Raw genomic sequence first — 22,247 nt, forward strand, 5'->3', positions numbered from 1 at the left:
ATGTTGTATTTGAAAGCCGTAGTCTGGGCTCTAGGGATGCATTGCTGCTGTGCAGATCACTGTTTACCTGCCTCTGTGGTGGTCAGAGCTGGAGTGGTATATATAAAAACACACACACACACACGCACACATGTGCACACACGCATACACACACACAGATGAGTTCATGTTTTCCTCTTTCTTTCTGTCTTTCTGTTTGTCTTTCTTCCCTGTCTTGCTTGCTTGCTTTCTTGATAGATTTTTGCTCTTGTTGCACAGGCTGGAGTGCAATGGTGTGATCTTGGCTTACCTCCACCTCCCAGGTTCAAGTGATCCTCTGCCTCAGCTTCCCGAGTAGCTGGGATTACAGGCATGTGGCACCACGCCTGGCTAATTTTTTATTTTTAAGAGACGAGGTTTCTCTATGTTGGTCAGGCTCGTCTCGAGCTCCTGACCTCTGATGATATGCCTGCCTCGGCCTCCCCAAGTGTTGGGATTACAGGCGTGAGCCACCACACCCAACTGAGTTTATGTTTTCAATTCAAATCCATGACTTCAGGGTGATTGCTTGACTTCCTCTGTCTGCCTTTCCTTCTTAACAAGGACAACAGGGATGACAGAATTGCACACAAGGCAAGGCGTTCTCAGAAAGAACTCTACTGGCCGGACGCCGTGGCTCATGCCTGTAATCCCAGCACTTTGGGAGGGCAAGGTGGGTGGATCACTTGAGGTCAGGAATTTGAGACGAGTTTAGCCAACACAGTGAAATCCTGTCTCTACTGAAATACAAAATTAGCTGGCCATGCTGGTGGGCACCTGTAATCACAGCTCCTCTGGAGACTGAGGCTGGAGAGTCGCTTGAACCCGGGAGGCAGAGGTTGCAGTGAGCTGAGATCATCACCACTGCACTGCAGCCTGGGCGACAGAGCCAGAGGCTTCTTAAAAGGAAACAAAACCAAACCCACAAAAAACCTCTACTACTCCCTGCTGCTCCTGAATGAACACTGTAACATTTGTTGTTAACTCTACCACTCCCACTCCTTATGGCCACTGAACACTGTAGCATGTCTTCTTGTTTCTGAAAGTTCTGACATTTGTTTTTCATATGTACTCACAGTTCCTCCCAGTTTCATGCATTTGCACTGTGTCTGCGTTCAGCGCGTAGCCTTGCATGCTGCTCCTTCTCTCCGCCTGGGTCTCAGTCTTGCGTGGAGATAGAGCACTGCTCACCAGCCGCTCTTCCCGAGGTGGTTTGGTTTTCTGAAGCTTGTTTGTTGCCAGTGCCTTCAGGAGGGGATTTTGGGAATACTGTTGTTCTCTGAGGACTGGATGTTGAAGAAAGTCTACCACCTTTATACTTGAAAGTAATTTTGTTTTGGATATAAAATTCTTGGCTCACATTCTTTCCTTGTGTATCTTAAATATGTTTGATAATTGAATTTTTTTCTGTTATAAGTCACCTAGTCTTTTTAAAAAATTAACAAGAAAATTCTAAGTGTATACACACACACACACACACACAATATACATATATGTATATATATGTATATGTATATATTTTAGATACAGGGTTTCACCATGTTGAGTCAGGCTGGTTTTGAACTCCTGACCTCGTGATCTGCCCGCCTCAGCCTCCCAAACTCCTGGGATTACTGGCATGAGCCACTGTGCCCTGCCGAGTCACCTAGTCTCTTGCTTGGGTGGCTAAAGGAATTTTTCTTTAGGTGATGTTTTTATTGGGCTGTGTTTTGGTGTTGGGGGTTCTATTTTTTTCCCTCTAGGTTGTGGTGTAACACTGTAATGAGTAGTTTCAAGCACCCTCCCTCCTGCTTTCTGGAGAGTTTTCTTGAATTACAATTTTTATTATTCCATTTTATCGCTTTAGTTTTCGTCTCTTTTCGAGACAGGGTGTTGCTCTGTTGCCCAGGGTGGAGTGTAGTGGTGCAACCAGAGCTTGCTGCAACCTTGAACTCCCAGTCTGAAATGGTTTTCCTGCCTCAGCCTCGGGACTACAGGTCTGTGCCACTGTACCCAGTTAATTTTAAAAATATTTTGTAGAGGCAGGGTCTTCGTACATTGCCCAAGCTGATCTTGAACTACCGACCTCAAGTGATCCTCCTGCCTCAGCCTCCCGAAGTATTGGGATTACTGGTGTAAGCCACAGTTTTCATCCTTAGCGTGACTATTATACATATGTTGGGTCTTTTCTTGTCTTACATGCTACTTTTTTTGAGGTTTTTTTCATCTCTTTACTTTTCTTGAAAATTTTCTCACTTTGTTTTTCTAGAGGCACTGTTGTGTTTATTTGTTCTAAGTTTCTTCTAGTTTAGTCTTAATTCTGAAGTTATTGTTTCTTTTGTTTCTGGTATATTCTGAGTTCTAGCACCTTTTTTCTGAGTTTTTCTAATGCTAGTTTATGGTTTTTTAATTTTTAATTTTTAAAAAATTTATTTTATTTTTTTCAAGACAGGGTTTCACCATGTTGGTCAGGCTGGTCTTGAACTCCTGACCTCAGGTGATCCGCCCGCCTTGGCCTCCAAAGTGTTTGGATTACAGGCGTGAGCCACCACGCCCAGCCTAGTTTATGGTTAATGGTATGGTATGTGTTTAACATATTTCAGTTTGTTTTGAAATATATAGTTTTTTTTTTTTTTTTTTTTTTTTTTTTTAGTTTTCATCTTTTTGGGGATTGTATGTTTCTAGAATGCTTTCATTGTCTGCTGTGATGAAGCTATTTTGCTTCTTACTATTTTTAAAACTGTTACTTTTGTGTGATGTTTGGCCTTAGTACTTTTTGTGGCTCATTTTTCTTTGACTTTGGCTTTTCTGAATGTTCAGAAGGGAGGCTTGGTTGAATCATTTCTCCAACGGCAGTGTTTCGGGCTCTTTCCTGTGTTGTTTTTGGGAAGTCTTAAATGTGCAGCTGCTTATTTTCTGACTTCTCTGGGCTGTCTTCTCCCTCCCACCTTTAATTAGCTTTCTTGCTCCTTTGTCTCCTGTTTCCATGCACACACATTTTGTGTTCAATTCCAGGCGGTTTCTTTTTTAATGTATTTGGCCTAAAAGGGAGCTTTGGACAATGTGTTTTGAGAGGTCTTAGGGTCCAGAACACTCTGGCCTCTGGGTTAGCCCTGCAGGCCCCTGTGTGTGTCTCCTGGTGGGTCCTGCAGCTGCTGCTCTGGCCGGCTCCTGCTTCCCTCTGCCTCCTCCGTCCTATGCCTGCGTGCCCTGCTGAGCTTGTGGCTTCCAGTGTCCCCATCTGATTGTGTTTGGGGTTCTTGAGGACCATCCCGTCGCCTCGTTCTCTTGTCAGTGTTGGCCTGGATTTTGGCATTGCTATCATTGGAGCTCTGTGTGTCTGTATGGGAGGATTCGGGGAGATGAAACGTCTGTCTCATTCCGTCTTTCCTGAGCGGGACTTTTTAGAGGTTCATCGCTGTTCCCGCTGGGTTTTCTGTTTCCCTGTCCAGTTTTGTCATCAGCAATCTTTTTCGTTAAGGACAGTTACTTGATGTTTTCTCAGTTCATCTAACCTTGTATAAACTTACTAGGTGCCTTTGCTGTTTTATTGATCATACATGTGATCACACATTTATGAAAAATATTGCCTTTATTCTATAAAAATAAGATTTAGGACAATGCTTGGTTCCTTCTTCCACAAATTGTTATCTCCAAGAAATTCCAGAGCTGTTGCCGTTTCAGCGGTGAAATGTAAGTCTAGACAAAGGAGAGGAGGAACTGCAGTATTTGTAGGATTTCGGGAGGTGTGAGGCCTGCTCCTTTAATTTGATTGCTGTTGGGGCTTATCCATTAGCAGAAGTTGTGAGTAGACTCAGAGTTGAAACCATGTGACCTGAAAATCCCACTTTTCCTTCTGCTGCAGGGGTTGTGATTATGGACAGTAAACGGACCTCTTCCTGGTGAAAGGAGCTGTGCTGTACAGAGCTGGGCACAGGGTTTCTGCCCTCAAGAAGTGTGTAGTGTAGTTCAGGACAGTTTATTTCATGCTGTTTATGTATCCATAATTAAACTGTAGTGTGATAAAAAATATTATGGTCACATTCATTCCTGATTTCTAGGACATGCTATTTTGCAGTGCTGTATTTGGACCTGTGTGTTCATAGACCATAGTTTGAGTGATGCTGCCTCATTTTTATTTTGGAAAATAAGTTCTCTTGAGGCCTAATCGGAGTGTCACAGGAGCTGGAGGAAAGCCCCTGACTGTGTTTCAGACACCATGCGAGGCTCGGGGACGGCCCCGCCCTGGCAGCACAGTTGTGGACAGGACAGATGGTTCCCCCTTGGTCATGGTGAGGGGATGCCGCTCGGGTTCAGGACAGAGCCTGAGAGCAGAAAGAAAGCAGAACGGAGGATCTGCCACTCCGCCTGGCCTGTGAGGTAGCAGAAACGGAGTCTAGATGGAAGTGTGCCCCTGGGAGAGATTGGGGAGGAGGATGGCGTATCACCGTGGAGACCAGTGGTGTGATGCTGCTTTCTGGGGTGTGCTGAGCATAGCAGGGCTGAGGCCCCACGGAGTAGGAAGCAACAGGACCCTTAGGGTGGGCAGTCAGGTCCCAGTGTTGGGAAGGTGACTTTGGAAGGGCATGAGGAATGCCCTGGGCGGCTCATCCAGAGCCTCTTTCCTTAAGCGGCTCTTAAGGAAAGAGGCAGCGGGTGGCGTTTTCAACCATTGGTTAATTTTCAAAGAAACTAACCTTTTGGTGGTTTGAGGCAAGAAGACCCTGCATGTAAAAATCTGCAGACGTTTATGGCCTCTTGCATACACCTGCGCGACTCGTGTTTCATCATTCCACATGTCGCGGTGGTTAATGTCCTGTCCTCCGCCCCTGCTTCTGTTCTGTAGGTGACCGGTAGCCGGCCCCGCTGTGAGTTGAACTCTTGCGTGTTGACCGGCCCCTCTCCTGCTCTCTGGATGATGTCAGAACACGACCTGGCGGATGTGGTTCAGATCGCAGTGGAAGACCTGAGCCCTGACCACCCAGGTACAGAGCTGTGGGACAGTAGGTGAAATATTACTCTCTTTATTCTTGAAAAACCAAAAGTTGCTCCATTTTTTTTCGTTTCTTTAAATTAAGCAGAAAACAAAGTATTGCATGCTGTGCATGAAAAATTGGAATCCTAGAGATGAGGACACTGTCAGCTCCTCCCTTCTCTCCCCTCTGCAGCCTCAGCCCCCTGTCCCTTCTGGAGGGGGCCCTGCAGCACTTTGTCTCAAGGGCCACCCCTGCTCCCACTCCTTGGGTGTGTGTGTGTGTGTGTGTGTGTGTGTGTGTGTGTGTGTGTTCTATACCATGTCCCCTGCCCTGTCCCTGTGTGCATCGTCATGGAGCCTTAAAATGTGTGTGTGTGATCCCGTGTGCAGCGTCATAGAACCTTACCATGTTGTTTGTGATCCCTTGTATGCAGCATTCTGGAACGTTACCATGTTGTATGTGATCTCCTGTGTGCAGCGTCATGGAACCTTACCATGTTGTATGTGTGTGAGATCCCGTGTGCAGCATCATGGAACCTCACCATGTTGTATGTGTGTGTGATCCCTTGTGGAGTGTCATGGAACCTTACCATGTTGTATGTGATCCCCTGTGTGCAGTGTTCTGAAACCTTACCATGTTGTGTGTGATCCCGTATGCAGCATCACGGAGCCTTACCGTGTTGTATGTGTGTGAGATCCCGTGTGCAGTGTCATGGAACCTTACCATCTTGTGTGTGATCCCTTGTGTGCAGCATTCTGGAACCTTACCATGTTGTATTTGTGTGAGATCCTGTGAGCAGCGTCATGGAACCTTACCATGTTGTGTGTGATCCCCTGTGTGCAGCATTCTGGAACCTTACCGTGTTGTATGTGTGTGTGATCCCGTGTGCAGCATCGTGGAGTCTTACCGTGTTGTGTGTGATCCCATGTGCAGCATTCTGGAGCCTTACCGTATTGTGTGTGTGTGATTCTGTGTGCAGCGTTACAGAGCCTTACCATGTTGTGTGTGTGTGATCCCATGTGCAGCGTCACAGAGCCTTACCGTGTTGTGTGTGATCCCGTGTGCAGCATTCTGGAGCCTTACTGTGTTGTGTGTGTGTGATCCCATGTGCAGTGTCACAGAGCCTTACCGTGTTGTGTGTGTGTGATCCCGTGTGCAGCATTCTGGAGCCTTACCATGTTGTGTGTGTGATCCCGTGTGCAGCATCACAGAGCCTTATCGTGTTGTGTGTGAGTGATCCCGTGTGCAGCATCACGGAGCCTTACCGTGTTGTCTGTGTGATCCCGTGTGCAGTGTCACAGAACCTTACTGTGTTGTGTGTGTGATCCTGTGTGCAGCGTCACGGAGCCTTGCCGTGTTGCGTGTGTGAGTCTGCTCTCTTTCACAGCTCCACAGTATTCCCTCGCAGGTGCCCCTCCCTGTTGACTCTTCCCTTTTGCAGGGCTCCTCGCATAGTCTGTCTGATTTTTCCTTTATGCACAACCCTATGGAGAAGACCTTTGCGTATATATCCCGGCAAATAGATAAGTTCCCAGAAGTAGAATTGCTGTGTATGTTTAAAATTTTGATAAGACACTGACAGGTTTTCCAGAAAACAGAAATGTTTTAGTAATTTACTCTTCCACTGACAATACTTGAGAACAAGTTTTTTCTAACTAAGACTGATAATTTTTAAAAATGATGTTAAAGGCACGTGTCTACTTTGAAATCATAACAAAATGTTTGTTTTAAGGATAGTTTTGAGAAATGGAACCCTCAATTTCAGCAACTTCATGTCTTTATCTGTGAGAATACTTTGTGCACACTTAACTGTTTAAAAAGATTCTTCTTTTTTTTTTCTTTTTTGCTATATAGCAGTACATGTTTTATCGTTTTGTTAGGTTTGACGTGAGCGCCTGCCACAGTTAAGTCACTGAGCATTTCGGGTGTCTGCTCATTCTCTCAGGAATGTTAGAATCCAAACGCTGACAGTTATTTCTCCAGAAGAAAGAATTTGCAGAAACGTTATGAGAAAGTCTGGTGTCTGTTTGTATGATCTATTTGCTGTGTTAATGGAGGAAATGACCTTTGAGACTAGTTGTAGTGTGGAAGGGTTGGGTGAGAGAAATAGTTTAGGAATGAAGCGAGCCGTCCTGGGAAGTGTGAAGGCAGCACCTCAGGAGTGCTGCGGGTTCGTTTTCCACATGATCACTGCACAGAATAATTTTTAAAATTCCTGTTTCTAGTTTAGAAGGCAAATGACAGTTTCTTTAGAAAACATTCACTGTAATCTTATAAAAGAAAAGTGTTCCAATTACATACATTGTAAGTGATTTCAGACCTTTAAAATTCTGACAGCCTACTTCCCCAATAAATTCTCTCTTTGTAGGCTGTGGCCCTAAAAAGCTTAGAGAAATAATTTCTAATCTTGATGTTGTTCCATCTCTGCTCCTTAAATGCCTTTCTTAAGAATTTGTTAAAAGCCTACTGTGTGTGGATCTCTGAGGCCTGCCCTGATACAAACCTGCTCTGCAACCCAGGAGAAGGCACGCAGAGCTGCAGATACCGTGGCGTATCACAAATGTTTGCATCCACAGTGGGTTTAAAGTACTTTCCTCATCGCTAAAGTGTACATCTAATTAAATTTAGCAGGATAGTCAAGAAGGTAGAAAAAATAAAAAGTTTCCATGACCCTCCTGGGTGTAGCAGCTTTTAAATTGTTGGTGTGTCTGTCTTTCCAATTTTTCCTTATTTTTATTTAAAAGAAAGAATTCTGGGATCTTCTGATTTGGTGTGTACTGACCATGGCTTGTGCTTACTCTGCCTGTCGGAATGTAAAAATTGTGACTTGCATCGGGCCTGTCATTACAGTTGATTTGATGTCTTTATTCATTGACTGATTGATTGGAGACAGTCTTGCTCTGTCTAAAGGCTGGACTGGCATGATCTCAGCTCACTGCAATCTCTGTCTCCTGCATTCAAGTGATTCTGCTGCCTCAGCTTTCCGAGTAGCTGGGGTTACAGGTGCGCACCACTGCGCCATCATGCCACCATACCTGGCTAATTTTTATATTTTCAGTAGAGATGGGATTTCACTGTGTTGGTCAGGCTGGTCTCGAACTCCTGACCTCAGGCGATCCACCCACCTCGGCCTCCCAAAGTACTGCGATTGCAGGCGACAGCCACTGCGCCTGGCCTGGTTGTGATATCTTTAAAATGAACAATGAATTCTTTTGTCTAATTCTAAAAGTAATGCGTGCAAAATTATAAAAAGAAACACATACAAATAACAAAGTACAAAGAAGAAAATAAATTTCACTTGCTGTTCCACTGCCTGTGGGGTCATTACTGGGTCATTACTTTTATCTGCTGTCACGATGAAAGTAGCTCTCTGACCCCACAGAGGTCCCGTAACCTTTCTGGACTTGTTTTCTCCTTGGTAAATTAGAAGGTTAGAGTAACTCGTGGGAGGATCTCTCTCTCTTCTTTCAGGCCTGGGTTGATGCCCAGTTTCCACTCAGAGTGAAGAGCCTTTGATTGAGGTCCTGAGAACCTTTGACTAGCCACAGGCACTTGTAGGCATGGAGTTGTAAAAGTTTCGTTGAGTGAGAATTCATCTGTAAAGGCTTCGGTGGAGATGGCTGACGCACTTCCTGCCTTGGGATTCGCCAGGCAGAAGGCAGAGCCCTTGGCATGCTGTGCTGCTTGGGAGTTGACAGTGGTCTTTGGCTTTGGATAATTTCCCACCGGATAGATCAGATGTGACTGCTTTTGTCTAGGACCTGTGAGAGGTTCCTGTTAGAACCATGGGACGATTCAGCATTTTTAAATTTTGGAGTTTCGAGATGAATCATCTCGTGTGTACAGGCTTAAAGGCATGGGTGCTCTTTTTTATTTTCCAGTTAAGATCTTCTTCAGAATGTCAGCCTGTGTAACATGTCCAGGGGGTTGCTTTGGCTGAGGTGGAGGCAGAGGCTAGAGAGGTGTGCACTCGGCTTTCCTCTTGGACTTTCCCCTCCAGCCCTCCTTCAGCACCTGGAGAATCTGAATGCCTGGCCGGAGTGCTTTGCCCACATCTGTGGGCAGCCTGTGTGTAAGGTGCTGAGAGGGTGGTCTGCCCTGGGGTGGGTGCTGTGACCTTATTGGTGTCACAGTATAGACAGGTGTGAGTTGAGGCTCTTCTGGGAATGGATTTCTGAACAAGGTGGCATTTGAGTGGGGCTGGACAGAAGGTGGTTTGATTTCCCTGGTGGAGGTGGCTGGAGGTTGGTGGTGTGGGAAGGGCTGGGACACAGTCAGTATTGGCAGAGTGGGCAGGTGTCATCTGGCCACAGTAAGGTCATCCTGCTTGGCTGTGGTGTGGGTGCCCTTGAACGCAGGCAGATGGTGTGCCAAGGTGCGCATGTGCCGAAGGGCCAGCATTCAGATTTCTGATTGTTTTCTACCAGGAGTGCTACAGTAAGCTCCTAATGTAGGCATGTATATAATATCTGTTCTCATCACACAGCAAGTGTCAGGGGATCTTCATGGCTTCCCACAGGATAAGCAACTGAGCCCTGGCTTGGGGCGGCCTCAGTGTGGTCCTGACCTTCCTCTTGTCTGAAATTGACTACAAAAACAATGTCGGAGATAACCTCAAAATCAAAGGCCAAAATTGGCCACAGTTGCCTCATCTTGGCAAACGACATTTCTGTTTGTGACCTTTCCCGTCCTTTTCCCTAGACCCAGTCAATTTTTTAAAATTTACTTATTTGCAGTTACAGATAGAATATGAAATAGATTCTGCTATTTCTCATTCAACCTTAAGGTGTCAGTGCTGTTTACTATCTTAATGTTAAAATACTTATGTAAAACTTTTGATGTTAAACGTTTTTTTCTCTGTCACTGATTTCAGTTGTTTTGGAGAATCATGTAGTGACAGATGAAGACGAACCTGCTTTGAAACGCCAGCGACTAGAAATCAATTGCCAGGATCCCTCTATAAAGGTAAAACTTTTACTCTGTTCTGTGACGTATAGTGCATCGGAGATTTCTAGGGCTGCTGTAACAAATTACCATAAACAGGATGGCTTAAAAGTGGAGCCTGTCAGCTCTGGAGGCCAGAAATCCAAAACCAAGGTGTGGGCGGGGTCTCGCTCCCTCCAGAGTTTCTGGAAGGTGGATCCTTCCTGCTTCTTCCAGCTGCTAGGCTGTGGGCCTCGCTCAGCTGTGGGCTCGCCCCAGCCTCTGCCTCCCTCTTCATGTGGCTGCCGCCTGTGTGTGTGTGTCTCCCTTTCTCTCCTCTAGAAAGGACTTGTCATTGGATTGAAGGGCCACCCTAGTCCAGGCTGACCTCATTGACTAAATTACATCTGCACAGACCCTTTCCCAGCGAGGCCTCGTGGATGCATTCTGGGGTTAGGATGTCGGCGTGTCAGTTTTTGGGAATCACCAGGCAGCCCACTATAGATGAGTGTGAGCCATTTTTTCTCTTGAAGAGCACAAAGAGTAAGAATTGTCAGCCTTCATATGCTGTTGAATGAAGCATCCTCCCACACTCCTGCAGGCCCATTTTGGATGGCAGGAGGGTGAACTTACTGTGGCTGTATTTTCTGCCAGCGATGAATGACTTCTGTGCCTGTCATTTGAGTCACCTAAATTCTAAAGTTTACTAGAGGGTTCTTGGGTACTGCTCAGTGAATGATTTTTGGATCTTTGAATTTGATTGGTTCCAGTGTTTGCAGAGTCACAGAGGTAAATATCAGCACATGTGAGAAGTCTGTGAGAGCAACACAAAACCAAAGTCACTTTTCATGTAATTCCTCTATTCACACACGGTGTCTATTTGCTAATATTTAATTTGTTTTGTTAACAAGGAGATGCAGTGAAATGTGTATGAGAAACTGAAAATTCATTCCCAGTAAAATGCCTGTTTCCGACCAATGGCTAGAACGTGGCTCTGTTAGTAAACACCACCTTATTCCCTAAATAATGTGCAGTGGATGTTTTATCACAGAAGACACACTGACACAGCACAGAAGTATGTAAAGTGGGCCTGGAAGTGGCCGTGCCTCCTTCATCCTTGGCCCACTGTTGTGAAGAGGTTGGGCCCCGGTTGAATCCTGCCATGTGGATGGAGTTGTGCATGGCTCTAGGTTGTTTTATTAGTATGTAAGAGTGATATTCACCCAAACTCCAGGCAGAGTCATTTGTAATTCAGAATTAAAATAATGTGGGTGTACTGCTTAAAGAATTCGAGAGCCACACATTTGATACCTTCAGGTTGTTGAAAATAGTGGGGTTATCAGTGGCCATTCAGGGATTCAGCCAGCGATTGTTGCTTTTCAAGACGAACATGTTTGTCACGCCATGGACCTTGCCTTCTTCATAGATAGGCTGACTGGGCGTCATCACATGGGCTCGGATCCCCCTGATGCCGCGCCGCCTTCCCTCCCACACACGGCTTCAGTGTCACAGTCGAGCACAGAGTAGTCAGTCAAGGAGGGTGAATTTCAGTTGGTTTCTTTAGCTCCTTTCTATGTCAGCGCCCTTGTGCTGAGTCTTACCAGGAGAGGCGGTGACCTGAGACGAAGGTGAGCTGTTGGGCGATCTGTGGATTGTCCTTCCTGTGGTGCTGTCCCTGCCACTATGCACCAGGTTTCGATGCCAGCGACATGATGTATGTTAGCGCTGTAATCTTGATATTCTGCACGTTCCCTTGAGATCAGAAAGGAGAGAGGGCCGTCAGCAGTGTAGCAGTGCAGCTCCAGTTAGTGGGAAGCCGTTCGAGCGCCACCGTGGGCCGCCTCCCTCGCCCCTGTGCTGCAGGCCCCACGGCCAGCTCTCAGTGACTGCTGTGTGCTGCCCCTGCTCTCCTGAACCTACCTCCCCCTTCTTTCTGATGGCTCCACTTTGGGCCCCTCGCTCTAAATCATGGGCAGAAAAGGAGAGAGAAAAGATGAAACACAAATTCTGTGCTGTTTTCAGCTACTGATTCTTAAGGCAGGTACCAGCCCTCCTGACTGCTAAGCAGGACTGGTGGGTGTTCCCAACCCGCCCCTCCCTAGACACAAAGGAGCGTCCTTTTGTCTGCTAGTGAGACCTGGTGGAGGGTGTCTCTTTTGCACAGTGCAGTTCCTGCGTGATTAAGACGTTCCGTGTGTGTTCGTGGTGGCTCCTGGCTGGGATGGCCGCTGGGGAAATGAGGTTCTTTCCTTTCTGGTTTGTGTGTTTGCTCTGTTTCTTGGGTTTGGAGTCCGGCATATCACTGCTCCCTGTGGTTACTTGGAGTGAGGAATCCGGAGACTCTGCTGGAAAGGTCAGATGTGGAGCCTGGCTCTGCCAGCCCCTAGGTGGCGTGCTTGCTGCTTGAGCCCCACGGAGCCTTGTGACCAAATCCCCGAGTCAGGGCCGTCGGGGGCCTGTCACCTTCAGATTAGGCAGCCGGTGTCATGTGAATGTGCATGGCCTGTGGCTTTTATGCTGTTCTGATGTTAAGTGTAGTCTGTTTTTATTGTTGAGAAGGTTTGATTAGTGGTATGTGTAAATTGACTGATCAATAATATATTAAACTATATACTTTTTTTATTACATCAGCATAACTAAAAATTGCAACTGTTCATAGAAGTAAAACGGTGATTAAGTCATCACATTTTAAACAGGAAGTGTGACTTGTATGTCACATGTGAACTTTTACTCAGCTGTTTCTGGCTTATAGCCAATAAGCTAGTTCCATTGTGGGCATCATTCTGTCCTAGTAGATGGAGTTGAAATCAGAAAAGCGCTGTTCGGTGTTTCTTGGGGTTGTCTTCTTGCGGTCAGGAGACCCTTTCTAAAGCCGGTGTTTCTCCACTTTCAGTCGTTCCTGTATTCCATCAACCAGACAATCTGCTTGCGGCTGGACAGCATTGAGGCCAAGCTGCAGGCGCTGGAGGCTACGTGTAAATCCTTAGAAGAAAAGCTGGACCTGGTCACCAACAAGCAGCACAGCCCCATCCAGGTGCCCATGGTGGCCGGCTCCCCTCTCGGGGCAACGCAGACGTGCAACAAAGTGCGATGGTAAGAACAGACCCGGGTGCCGGGCCTTCGGGTCACCTGGGGAGCAGCGTGTCACCTCCTCGCCCTGGCCCGCGGTGTAGTTGCTTAGTTGGCTGGAGGTGCGAGGTGTCTGCCTCGGTCTCAGCAGTTTCTAAGTAAAGCTGACTTGAGTTAGTCCGAACCCGAATACCTGGCATCGTGCCAGGACGACCTGAAGTTTCCTTTCCACGTACCCCAGAGCGAGGCGTCTCTTCTTTGGAACGTACCCACCAAATCTCAGAAGATGTACATGTGCTGCTTTCCTTTTTACTTCTCTACCTGGCCGGTCTCCAGATCTGTTTTTCCTCGTATGTGGTGTTTGTACGTTTCATGTGAATATATCAAACTTTCCATTCAAGTCTGTAGTTTTTACTGTGCTTAGTTTTAAAAAGTGGAGTCTGATCTTAGAAGCTGTGTGGTAGTTTACGTGCTATGCTAATAGAACCTTTAGTGTCTTAGAAAGTCTCGGACTTGCCTGGGCCTCTGCTCACTCGAGGCTTCGTGTTGGACACTCTGGCTGGCAGCTCGCGCCAAAGCTCGGGCACCGGTGTCGCTAGCCTTCTGCACACCTGGCCAAAAGGAAGTCCTGCCTAAGGCAGTAGACACCACATGGCTTTGTGCCTGATGAGGGCCTTTTGACTAAGAGCTGCTCTCTTTAGCTTCCCTGGCTCAGCCGCAACCTTCTGCCCAGTGTGTCTGCGAGGAGAGAGCACGGTGGGATGGCGGGGGGCGGTCAGGGGACATGTGAACGCTGAGGAATGGGAGCCACAGCAAGCCTGGAAGGACTGTGTGTGCTGGTGGCTGGTGCTGGGTTAGGGACTCTGTAGACCTCCCCGGGGAGTGTGGGGACGGAGAGCAGGGGCTCCTGAGCTGGCTGGGTTTGGGATGTTCATGAATATACCCTAGTACCGAGGTGGCAGCTTGTCTTGGCTTGTCTGGGGGCAGCTCCAGATGATGGCTGCCGTGCTGGCTGAAGCAGTGGTGCCTCTTTGAACTCTTAGGCATGCCGGGGGTTTTGGAAATGCTACCTGGCCCTCCTCCGAGCTCCGCTGCTAGTGGTGGAGTTGGCATCTCAGTTCACAGGCGGGAGATAGGGATCGTCTGTGCTCCTCTGAGATGTACCTTCACCCTGGCAATGCTGTCACCCACGTGTGTCCTCTCAGCAGGTGTGTGTCGACCTGTCCTTTGCAGGGATGCCGTGGGGCTCTCAGGTCGGGTGTGCAAAGCTGTCAGACCCAATGCCTTTTTTTTAGGATAGTTTTTTTGGTAGTGTTCTCTTACTCTAAAATGTAGTGTTTAGAAAATATCATTTATGTCTCAAAAAGAAAAAAATGAAAATATAACTTAAAGTTAATAGACTGCCCCCACTATAGAGGATAAATGTGATAGTAGTGTATAATAAGATAACCATTTCAACATGGTGATGGTCGGCCGTGAGAAAGCCGGTCTCCTATCTGGTGTGTTGCGTCCTGCTGATGGGGAGGGGCGGTCCCTGCAGGCTGACCTGTGTGACTCTGTGAGTTCAGACACCAGCTGGTGATCGAATATTACAGAAGGGCGAGCAGTTCCTAGTGAAGTTTCAAGTAAAGCAAAGTATAATTTTTTCTAGACTTATGTAATAGTTGAATTCGTGGAAAACTCAAGTCATGGTAAAACCATGCAAAAATGTTTAGTGCGTGAATGTTGAATAGAGTGCGATTCTGGGATCAGAGAGTTAGAAGCCTGTTTTCCACTCATGAAGTTCTGGTTCATCGTAAGTTTTGTACGTGAAGGGTTCTTGTTGGGCGAGACTGTCTTACTCACTGAGGGATGCAACCTCCCTCACCTCCGCCAGCCAAATTCCAGTACTCTCTTAATCCTGACCACCGAATATGCCCCCCGGGTCTCAAAGCACCCCTGGGTACCTACATTGAGAGCTATTGTTCTAAGGAACTACACCAAAGAACAAGCCTTTTCTGCCCACAGGGCCTCATGTGCTTGAGAACGGCTGCCCCATCACTTGTCAGGCTGTGCTAGTGTTGGACAGGTCGTTGTCACCACTTGGGAAAGGTGTGGACAGAGTCCATCATTAGAGTCCACCAGTTACGATGTCTGCTGGGCAGAGAAGTTCCTGTGGGCGATGAAGAACCCAGAGCTGCAGTGTAGTTTCTGTCATGGCTTGGCCTTGAGGGTGCCCTGTTTGGATTCCATGTGCCCAGGGTGGAGCTTGGGCCTCTGGCTGTCACAGTAGCCCTGGCGGACGCTGTGGGGTGACCTTGGCCAAGTCATGCATTCATTTCCATCTGAGATTCTAGTTTCCTCATCTTTAAAATGAAGATGAGAGGAAGAGGACTGGAGCTGCTCTGGGGCTGCTTCGGCCCAGGGTACCCTGCTGTCTCAGGGCAACCAACAGTATCTGTGCTCAGGAAAATGCTGGGCTGCCCGGGGACAGGGTGGCCCCACTTAGGCTGAGCTTGTAACTCCTGACTGCAGCGCCATGTTCCTTTGATTTTTGGGTTGTCTGGTGATAGAGCTGCTTGCCTGGGCAGAGGCGTTTCCAGGCTGCGGGGAGTCACACTCTTACTGCTGTCTTCAGCGATGGCAGGACCTCAGGGATGGTGTCATGAGCGGCTCATGGTTGGAAATCTCCCGTGCTTCCCTGTCCTGGGGGCAGTGTTATCATTCACAGAGCTGCCCGTCAACAAGCAGTGAAAGAACAGGAACGTTGTCTCATAGTGATTCAGATGCACAATCCAGTTAACCCAGAAGTGTGACATCTTCGGGTTGGAAAGAGTTGTATTGGCAAGGCAAAATCAACCTATTGTAGAATATATTTAGCATATATCAGCATGGAGTTGACTAATATTGCTAATAAAACCATTATTTATAAAATTTACCCTATTTAAAATCCTATTGAAAATATATCCTATTTAAAACAACAAGAAAATGGAGGAATGATTTCCTTTTTTTTTTTTTTTTTTTGGACACAGAGTTTTGTTCTGTCCCCAGGCGCCAGGCTGGAGTGCAGTGATGCAATCTTGGCTCACCGCAACCTCTGCCCCCAAGGTTCAAGCCATTCTCCTGCCTCAACCTCCCAAGTAGCTGGGACTACAGGCACACACCACCATACCCATCTAATTTTTGTATTTTTTAGTACAGACGGGGTTTCCCCATGTTGGCCAGGATGGTCTCAATTTCTTGACCTCATGATCTTCCTGCCTCGGCCTCCTGAAGTGCTGGAATTATTTTTTTATTTTTTTTATTTTTATTTTTAAATTGAGACTCTGCTCTGTCACTCAGTCTAGAGTGCAGTGGCAGGATCTTGCTGCACTGCCCGGCTGCCTCCCAGGCTCACGTGATTCCCTTCTGCCTCAGCCTCCTGAGTAGCTGCGATTACAGGTGTGCAGCATGATACCCGGCTAATTTTTTTTTTTTGGAGACGGAGTTTCTCTCTTGTTACCCAGGCTGGAGTGCAATGGCACGATCTCGGCTCACCGCAACCTCCGCCTCCTGGGTTCAGGCAGTTCTCCTGCCTCAGCCTCCTGAGTAGCTGGGATTACAGGCACGCGCCACCATGCCCAGCTACTTTTTTTGTATTTTTAGTAGAGACGGAGTTTCACCATGTTGACCAGGATGGTCTCGATCTCTCGACCTCGTGATCCACCCACCTCAGCCTCCCAAAGTGCTGGGATTACAGGCTTGAGTCACCGCGCCCGGCAATACCCGGCTAATTTTTATAATTTTAGAAGAGATGGGGTTTTGCCATGTTGGCAAGGCTGGTCTTGAACTCCTGACCTTAGGTGATCTGCCGGCCTTGGCCTCCCCAAATGCTGGGATTACAGGCGTGAGCCGCTGCGCCTGGTGGAATGGTTTCCTTTCATAGGAAAGGTTTTTTTTTTTTTTTTTTTTTTTTTTGAGACAGAGTTTCGCTCTTGTTGCCCAGGCTGGAGTGCAATGGCGCGATCTCGGCTCACCGCAACCTCCGCCTCCTGGGTTCAGGCAATTCTCCTGCCTCAGCCTCCTGAGTAGCTGGGATTACAGGCACACGCCACCATGCCCAGCTAATTTTTAGTATTTTTAGTAGAGACGGGGTTTCACCATGTTGACCAGGATGGTCTCGATCTCTTGACCTTGTGATCCACCCGCCTCGGCCTCCCAAAGTGCTGGGATTACAGGCTTGAGTCACCGCGCCCGGCGGAAAGTTTTGAATATAGTATGTTTGAATGACTTTTAAAGGAGGCCAGGTGGCTCATGCCTGTAATTCCAGCACTTTGGAAGGCCGAGGTGGAAGGATCGCTAGAACTCAGGAATTCCAGACCAGCGTGGGCAACATAGTGAGACCTCCATCTCTACAAAATATAAAAAAATTAGCTGGGCACAGTGGCACCCATCTGTAATCCCTTAGGAGGCCGAAGTGGGAGGATTGCTTGAACCTGGGAGTGCGAGACTGCAGTGAGTCATGACTGCGCCACTGCATTCCAGGCTGAGCGAGACACTAACTCAAAAAAAAAAAAGGTAGTGTTAAGTCTGGCATTTCTTCCCATATAAGTTCTTTTCAGAAGTGTCACTCTGTCATCCAGGCTGGAGTGCAGTGGTGCAATCTCGGCTCACTGCAACCTCTGCCTCCCGGTTCAAGCGATTCACTCACCTCAGCCTCCCTAGTTGCTGGAACTACAGGCGCTAATTTTTGTATTTTTTGATGGAGGTGGGTTTTGCCATGCTGGCCAGGTATCTTTCCATATAAGTTCTGAAAATTAGAAATAAAAATTGCCAACAGTTCAAAGCCGTTGACAGAAAATTGTAGGGAAGAAATAGTGGAGAAGAACTTAATCCCAGTCCGTTAATGAGAAAAGGTGTGTTTAAATTAGAATGTTACTAATTTGTAAACACATATGAGTGTTGTTTGAGAATTGTGTATCTAAAATGTGGGCAGTGGAACGTGGAAAGGAAGTCTCCAAAAAAAGCTTAAAAATTGGTTAGCATTCCAAATAGTAAGATGCTTCTAGGAATTATTTACTTTGGGCCTCAGATATTTAAAATGAAGAACAGAAGTATGTAAGTTACAGATTGTATCCTATCCTAATCCTGTGCTGTTAAAATAGCCCGACATTCCCAGGGCTCACTCCTTGCTGTACAGGATTAGCTGGGAAGTCCGAGTGTGATCTGACAGCACAGATGCAGACACCTTAAGGGACTTTGAGTTGTAATGAGGCCCCTGGAGAGAGGGCAAGAAGCTGCCTGCTGTGGTGTCACTTACCCTTCTGTTTAGAGTGGCAACATCTGCTCAGAGCCAGCCCAGCCTTCAAGGGCGAGCACAGCAAATAACTTCAAGAAAAAAGAAAAGAAAAAGAAATAAAGGCCTTTTTATTTGAAGCTAAAGTTGAATCATTGTAATAAAAATGTGAGTCACCTGGATGGGCTTCATCCAACAGTCGTCATCGACTTGGGGACAAGAAAAATGGTCTTTTACGTTTTTTTTTGTTTTTTTTTTTTTCAAAAAAATTTTTTTAGAGAGACAGGGTCTCGGTATGTTGCCCAGGCTGGAGTGCAGTGGCTATTCACAGGCGCGATCCCAATACTGATCAGCACGGGAATTTTGACCTGCTCGGTTTCTGACCTGGGCAGGTTCACCCCTCCTTAGGCAACCTGGTGGTGCCCTGCTCCTGGGAGGTCACCATATTGATGCCAAACTTAGTGCGGACACCCGATTGGCATAGCGCATTACAGCCCAGAACTCCTGGGCTCAGGTGATCCTCCTGCCTCAGCCTCCCGAGTAGCTGGGACTACAGGCACGTGCCACCGTGCCCGGCTTTTTTTTCTTTTTTTTTTTTTTTAGGTAGGTACTTATTTTCTTCCTGCAGGTGTGCCATCAGTTTGAATTTTGCTCCATTATAATTTTGGTGTAGCAACCTGAGATTTTAACTTTAAGGATGTATGTTCAGTGGGCCCATCCTTTGAATGCTAGTGTGGACAATGCAGCTGGGGCATGATGTCACACGGCCTGCAGGGATCAAGGGCACGCACAGGTACGTTGATACAAGTCAGTGTGAAGAGCCTTTTGTTTGTACCTGAAGCTGGACAGACAGCGGTGTCAGTAGGATGCAGCTGAGCATGGAGGGTTGCCCGTCACGGGATGCCAGCCCTCATGGCTGTGCATATCCAGGACACAGGACGGGCAGGAGGGATCTGTTTGCCCAGCACACCTGTGGAGTCGGCAGCTCAGGCCACAGCTCAGAGCCTAGGGTTTTTGGCTTTGTTTTCTGAACATATTGGCTGAACACATTGACTGACTAGAAAAATTATTTTTAAAAATAAAAACAAACTAGCCAGGCATGGTGGCTCATGCCTGTAATCCCAGCACTTTGGGAGGCTGAGGTGGGCGGATTGCCTGAGCTCAGGAGTTCGAGACCAGCCTGGGCAACAACAGTGAAACCCCCATCTCTACTCAAATACAAAAAATTAGCCGGGTGTGGTGGTGTGTGCCTGCAGTTTCAGCTACTCTGGAGGCTGAGGCAGGAGAATTGCAAGAACCTGGGAGGCAGAGGTTGCAATGAGCCGAGATCGCTCCGCTACACTCCAGCCTGGATGACGGAGCGAGACTCCATCTCAGAAAATAAATAAATAAATAAAAGTAAAAACTAATTTTAGTTTATTTCAATTGAAAAAAGATTTTTAAAATTTGTTTTTTAAAGTCATAGATTTTTATCTTTAAAAACATTAAACAATTGAAAACAACTAGCATCTTTCTACAATTTTAAACTATAATTGTGAACTGTAGGCTTCTGTATAATAATAGTTCGTGAAATTTTTAAAAAGTGTGATTTCTTTTTTTTTTTTTTTGTGACGGAGTTTTGCTCTTGTTGCCCAGGCTGGAGTGCAATGGCGCGAATTCGGCTCATTGCAGCCTCTGCCTTCTGGGTTCAAGCGATTCTCCTGCCTCAGCCTACTGAGTAGCTGGGATTATGGGCATGCACCACCACACTCAGCTAATTTTGTGTTTTTAATAGAGACCGGGTTTCTCTGTGTTGGTCAGGCTGTTCTTGAACTCCCGACCTCAGGTAATCTACTCACCTCGGTCTCCCAAAGTGTTGGGATTACAAGTGTGAGCCACTGTGCCTGGAAAAAAGTGTGATTTCTTTTAAAGTGTGTCTTTTAGAGATGTGTCATGTAAGACTTAATTAAAGGGAAATTTTTCTTTTCCTCAGAACTGCTGTTGACTCGTGGAGAATTGAAATATTTGATTAAGGAATGATTTTAATTCCCTCTAGTATGCTGGCTGCAGATTCTCTGTTTTATTTCCTAGAGGGTCTTTTATTTTAAATATTGATAGATATTCCTGGAAAGGCTGTTACGGTGTTGTGTAGTGGTAGGCCTCTTTCTGAGCATCTCTGTTGTGGCATGTGAGCACAAGAGGTCTTGGCCAGAGTAAACCAGTGTTTTCACTTTTGGGTCATTGGCATTCTCAGTCAAAATTAGAGCTTTCATAGGCTTTACAGTGTGACAGATTTAAGGGAGAGCTGCTTGAATTGTGAAGAAATGATTTGGTTTCAGCTCAGATGGTTTTGTTTAATTCTTTTCTTATTTAATACTGAATTTTGGTTGCTTTCATTTAATTTTGTGTACGTGTGATTTCTCTTCCTGACTGGTCTATACGATATTGCACAGCTGCATTCTGTTGGTGACCTAATTGTGATACTTAGTAAATGCTAGGGCTGAGTACTAGCCAAAGAAAACATGCACTCTACATACATGCAACTTAGGGAATGGTTAATATAACCGTATGGTTCAGAGATACAATCTTAACCAAACTAATGTTAAACATAAATGTAAGTGTTTTAATGGTTATGTACATTCTGATAATTTGGAGAACTTCTGTAGTTTTAGAATAACTCATAACTCATTGATTGGGATTGTGTCGAATCTGTAGATCAGTTTGAGGGAATTGCCTACTTAACAATATTGAATATTCTGATTCGTGAACATGGTATGTCTCATGCAGTAATTCACTCTCTTGAAAGTGTTATGCAGTTTTCAATGTTCAGCTCATGTACGTATTTTGTTAAATTACTCTCTGAGTACTTCATACTTAACAGATGCTACCATAAATATACTGTATTTTAAATTTCAGTATCCATGTGTTCGTTGGAAGGATATAGCAGTACAACAGATTTTTCTTTACTGCCCTTTATCCCATGTCATTTCTAAATGAAATTGTTGTAGGTTTTCTGTAGGATTTTTAAAAATATATGTGATTATGTTACCTTTAAATAGAGTTTTACTTCTTCCTATAGAATCTCTATAGCTTCTCTTACTTTATTGTGCTGGCCATGATCTTTATTTCAGTATATGATCTTTTTAAAAATATTTTTGCCTTGTTCCTGATCTTCGAGTGAAAGCATCTGGCCTTTCACCATTGAGTATGATGTTTCTAGTATGTTTTTCCTAGATGCTCTTTATCAGGTTGCAGAAGTTTCCTTTATTCTTTGTTTCATGGGAGTTTTTCACATGAATGAATGGAAATTTGAGTTTTCACGTGCTTTTTATGTATTTACCTGAGATGGTTGTATGGTATTTCTTCTTGATTCTTTTGTTAAAGTGAATTACCCGGATTTTGAATGCCAGCCCGACCTTGCATTTCTGTTATAATAAACCTGACTTGATCTAGGTGTATTATGGTTTTGATATATTAATTGATCAGTTTTCTAATATTTAATTAAGAGTTTTTGTGTCTGTGTCTGTGGGATGTGTTAGCCTGTAGCTTTTTTTTTTTTTTTTTTTTTGCCATGTCTTTGTTTTGTTTTGTTTTGTTTTGTTTGCTGACCTCAGAAACAGAGCTGGGAAGCTGCCCCTCATTGTCTGCTTTCTGAAAATGTTTCTGTGAGTTTAGTTTTATTTCTTGTAAAAAATTTAATAGAGTTCGCCAGTGAAGCCTAGGTTTTTAATCATGAATTCAATTATTTTGATATAGAATTTTGATAACTGTAGAATTTCTTGAATTAATGTTAATTTGTGTCTCTGAAGGTTATTTTCCTTTCCCCCAAATTCTAGAGTTTATTGGTACACTGTTCGTTGTGGGACCCTCTGTGTGTTTTACACGTCTGCGGGTCCACAGATGCTCCGTTGCCAAGCCTCCTGGGCTCCTCTGATCTGTGACTGTTTCTCACACTTCCTTGTTTTTGGCGACTTTCTGAGGAGCCATAGGGTCAGGTATTTTGTAGGATGTGCCTCTGTTAGGATTTGCCTCCTGATGAGACTGGGGGT

General features: G+C 45.8%; 1 protein-coding gene across 16 annotated transcripts in view; it reads left to right on the plus strand.

Moving 5' to 3' along the window:
* BANP (BTG3 associated nuclear protein) overlaps positions 1–22,247 on the plus strand; it is a 127,814-nt gene that overhangs the window by 19,098 nt on the left and 86,469 nt on the right. For 10 of the 16 annotated variants that reach the window (XM_074401200.1, XM_074401222.1, XM_074401203.1 and 7 more), the window contains 3 exons: positions 4,844–5,000; positions 9,847–9,938; positions 12,790–12,989. In XM_074401200.1, coding sequence (XP_074257301.1) covers positions 4,913–5,000; positions 9,847–9,938; positions 12,790–12,989 — 380 coding nt within the window. In that variant the 5' untranslated portion in view covers positions 4,844–4,912. The remainder of the gene's footprint in view (positions 1–4,843; positions 5,001–9,846; positions 9,939–12,789; positions 12,990–22,247) is intronic. The other 6 variants (XM_074401178.1, XM_074401183.1, XM_074401229.1 and 3 more) reach the window with 1 other exon arrangement.

This window comes from Saimiri boliviensis, chromosome 1, assembly GCF_048565385.1.
Source record: "Saimiri boliviensis isolate mSaiBol1 chromosome 1, mSaiBol1.pri, whole genome shotgun sequence".
Classification (NCBI taxonomy): Eukaryota; Metazoa; Chordata; class Mammalia; order Primates; family Cebidae; genus Saimiri; species Saimiri boliviensis.